Source organism: Aethalodelphis obliquidens, unplaced genomic scaffold (genome assembly GCF_003676395.1).
Source record: "Aethalodelphis obliquidens isolate GAN/ISIS:26980383/991018 unplaced genomic scaffold, ASM367639v1 scaffold18, whole genome shotgun sequence".
In the NCBI taxonomy this organism is placed as follows: Eukaryota; Metazoa; Chordata; class Mammalia; order Artiodactyla; family Delphinidae; genus Aethalodelphis; species Aethalodelphis obliquidens.
Genome location: NW_020837962.1, coordinates 18026161 through 18029763, shown reverse-complemented (window position 1 = coordinate 18029763; position 3603 = coordinate 18026161). Strand labels below are relative to the sequence as shown.

The 3603-nt window shown below is 61.8% G+C and overlaps 1 protein-coding gene across 1 annotated transcript; it reads left to right on the top strand.

The window, feature by feature from the left end:
* Positions 1-315: 315 nt before the first annotated feature.
* On the top strand, positions 316-3309 carry FOXA2 (forkhead box A2). The gene is made up of 2 exons (XM_027118327.1): positions 316-402; positions 1419-3309. The coding sequence occupies exons 1-2, from the start codon at positions 316-318 to the stop codon at positions 2718-2720; spliced, it is 1389 nt and encodes a 462-aa protein (XP_026974128.1). The 3' UTR covers positions 2721-3309.
* Positions 3310-3603: the final 294 nt, after the last annotated feature.

Below are 3603 nucleotides of genomic sequence, written 5' to 3'. Positions count from 1 at the left end.
CGGCACTGCCAGCCTCGGCCTCCACCCGGCAGCCCGCGAGCGCGGCGGCGGCGGCGGGCGGCGGGCGCTCCGGCAGCGGCGATCGGCTCCGGGCCTCCTCCCACCCTCGGCCCCCTCCTCCCGCGACTCACCCCTCCCGCCCACTTCCAGCCACTGCCTCTGGCCGGCCGAGGGAGAGAGGGAGTGGAGCCGAGAGAGAGGGAGCGCGAGAGGGAGGGAGGGGACGGTGCCTTGGCTGACTTTTTTTAGAAAGGAGGGTGGGGGTGGGGGGGTGATTGCCGGTCGTTTGCTGGGGCTGTTAAATTTTAAACTGCCATGCACTCGGCTTCCAGTATGCTGGGAGCGGTGAAGATGGAAGGGCACGAGCCGTCCGACTGGAGCAGCTACTATGCCGAGCCCGAGGTAGGCACTCGCCTTTGCCGGGGGAAGCGGGGTGGCGGCGTCCGCTCTCGGCCCCAACCTCTGGACCGCTTCCCCGGCCGGCCCCCGGCCCCCACCCCAGCCGCTCCGGGCAGCCGCCTTTTCCACCCTCCTTCGACTCAGATGGGTCTCTTTTTTATACGACACACTGTTAGCCTTGAGATAATATTAACTTTGTGATCAAATATTGACTTGCGGCGCCTCCAAATCCTCTTCGTGGCCGAGCCACGCACTATCCTAACAGAGTTGTGTTTGGCAGCGCGCGGCTGGGGAGGGGTGGGAGGTCGGCCGGCGAGGGGGTGGGGAGCTGGAGTGGAGAAGGTGGGTAGGAGTTGGGGGCTGAGGTAGAGAAAAACGGTCCAGGACTAGGCGACAAAGAGAAAGAAAGTTTGTGGCTGCAGAGCCCAGCCGCGTGTAGTTCTGTCCGCGGTCCCCTCCCTGTCCCTCCACTCAATGCCTCCGGCTGGCCCCAGACTGCGCGCAGGTACCGCGTTTCGGTTCCCCTGGGGCCCAGAATGGGGTCCCGGGAGGAAGGCTGAATGGCGAGGACCCTGGGATCGTCTCCGCGGGAGGCCGCCGGGCGCCCTGCGCCTTGTCCCACAGGTCGCTGGCCAGGGTCGGAGGTGGCGTCCGGGGCCGCGGCGCCTGCTCGGTATGCTGGCGTGAGAGTCGGGGAGACTCTGCGGGGGGGAGATGCATTTGGGATGCCTGGCTTGGGGCGCTCCCGGGGACCTCTGTTTTAGAGTCTGAGCGAGGCGCAGGAGGGCGAGGAGGCGGCCACGGGCGCAGAGCGGCGGCCCCCGCGCCACCTCCCCGAGGGCGATCGCGGCGCGCTCCGGGTGAAACGGACGCGGGGCCGGGGCCGGGCGAGGGCAGGACTCCCCGGAGGCCTCCCTGGAGGCGGGGGCCTGGGCTGGCCCGGTGGGCGGGGGGTCAGGCCGGGCGCGCTTCAGCCGCGGTGCTAACGCTGTGCGCCTCCCTCCGGGCTCTGTCCTCAGGGCTACTCCTCGGTGAGCAACATGAACGCCGGCCTGGGGATGAACGGCATGAACACGTACATGAGCATGTCGGCGGCCGCCATGGGCAGCGGCTCGGGCAACATGAGCGCCGGCTCCATGAACATGTCGTCGTACGTGGGCGCGGGCATGAGCCCGTCCCTGGCCGGCATGTCCCCCGGGGCGGGCGCCATGGCCGGCATGGGCGGCTCGGCCGGGTCGGCCGGCGTGGCTGGCATGGGGCCGCACCTGAGCCCGAGCCTGAGCCCGCTCGGGGGTCAGGCGGCCGGGGCCATGGGCGGCCTGGCACCCTACGCGAACATGAACTCCATGAGCCCCATGTACGGGCAGGCGGGTCTGAGCCGCGCGCGCGACCCCAAGACGTACCGGCGCAGCTACACGCACGCCAAGCCGCCCTACTCGTACATTTCGCTCATCACCATGGCCATTCAGCAGAGCCCCAACAAGATGCTGACGCTGAGCGAGATCTACCAGTGGATCATGGACCTCTTCCCCTTCTACCGGCAGAACCAGCAGCGCTGGCAGAACTCCATCCGCCACTCGCTGTCCTTCAACGACTGCTTCCTCAAGGTGCCCCGCTCGCCCGACAAGCCCGGCAAGGGCTCCTTCTGGACTCTGCACCCCGACTCGGGCAACATGTTCGAGAATGGCTGCTACCTGCGCCGCCAGAAGCGCTTCAAGTGCGAGAAGCAGCTGGCCCTGAAGGAGGCCGCGGGCGCCGCGGGCGGCGGTAAGAAGGCGGCCGCCGGGGCCCAGGCCTCGCAGGGTCAGCTCGGGGAGGCCGCCGGGCCGGTCTCCGAGACTCCGGCGGGCACCGAATCGCCCCACTCGAGCGCCTCCCCGTGCCAGGAGCACAAGCGAGGGGGCCTCGGGGAGCTGAAGGGGACGCCGGCCGCGGCGTTGAGCCCCGCGGAGCCGGCGCCCTCGCCAGGGCAGCAGCAGGCCGCGGCCCACCTGCTGGGCCCGCCGCATCACCCGGGCCTGCCGCCAGAGACCCACCTGAAGCCGGAGCACCACTACGCCTTCAACCACCCCTTCTCCATCAACAACCTCATGTCCTCGGAGCAGCAGCACCACCACAGCCATCACCACCACCAGCCCCACAAAATGGACCTCAAGGCCTACGAACAGGTGATGCACTACCCCGGCTACGGGTCCCCCATGCCGGGAAGCCTGGCCATGGGCCCGGTCACGAACAAAGCGGGCCTGGACGCCTCGACCCTGGCCCCAGACACCTCCTACTACCAGGGAGTGTACTCCAGGCCCATTATGAACTCCTCTTAAGAAGACGGCGTGGCCTGGCTAGCCTGGACCCAGACGGGAGAGACAGGAAATGGGGTAGAGACCCTGAGAAAGGGGTGCTGGAAAGTTGCGAGGGAGAAGGACCCATCACACCCCTGCCCCCCCGGAACAGCGGTCTCCCCCACCCTCTGCAGCCCTTCCCTCCCTCACATGGGCCACACTGATGTCTATCATGATATATAAGGAGGGAAAGGGAAAAAAAGATAGTCAAAAAAAGAGAAAAAGGAAAGCCTCAGTTTCCACTACTGTGTAGACGCCTGCTTCTTTAAGCACCTGCGAATCCTGACTTTTTGTTGTTGTGGTTTATCTCCGTTGCTGTCATTGCAGGGAAGTCTTACTTTATTTAAAAAAACAAAAAAACAACAAAAAACAAAAACAAAACAAAAAAGAAAAACACAAACTTTTGTGAGTGACTCAGTGTAAAACTGTAGTTTTAACAGAAAACAGAGTTGTACTATTGTTTAAAGAAGAGAAAAAATGATGTAAGGGTCCGTTGTAAATGATCAAGAAAAAGAAAAAAAAAAGCATTCCCATTCTTGATACGGTGAAATTCAGGTCTCGAGTCTGATTAATTTATGGTTTCCGTGTGCTTTATTTATGGCTTATAAATGTGTGTTCTGACTACAAGGACCAGAGTTCCACGAATCTATATTAAAGTGTTATTGCCAGTTTTTTGCTCTGAATCTTCAAGATTTTTTTTTTCCTTTGCCTGATTTAAAAAACAAACAGACCTGGGAATTCGTTTAAAATTGAGGGAGGGAGATCCTGGCTGGTTGCAGGTTTTATTTTATTCTGGGGGAGGTAGTTGCTGTTTTATCGACCGTTTATTATTAGCATTTTCAGACAAAGTAAAGTTGAATGAATT

Bases quoted from the DNA above. Each gene is read 5' to 3' on its own strand.
- FOXA2 (XM_027118327.1), top strand. From the start codon at position 316: ATGCACTCGGCTTCCAGTATGCTGGGAGCGGTGAAGATGGAAGGGCAC. The intron at 403-1,418 runs GTAGGCACTCGC...CTCTGTCCTCAG, and splicing joins GCTACTATGCCGAGCCCGAG to GGCTACTCCTCGGTGAGCAA.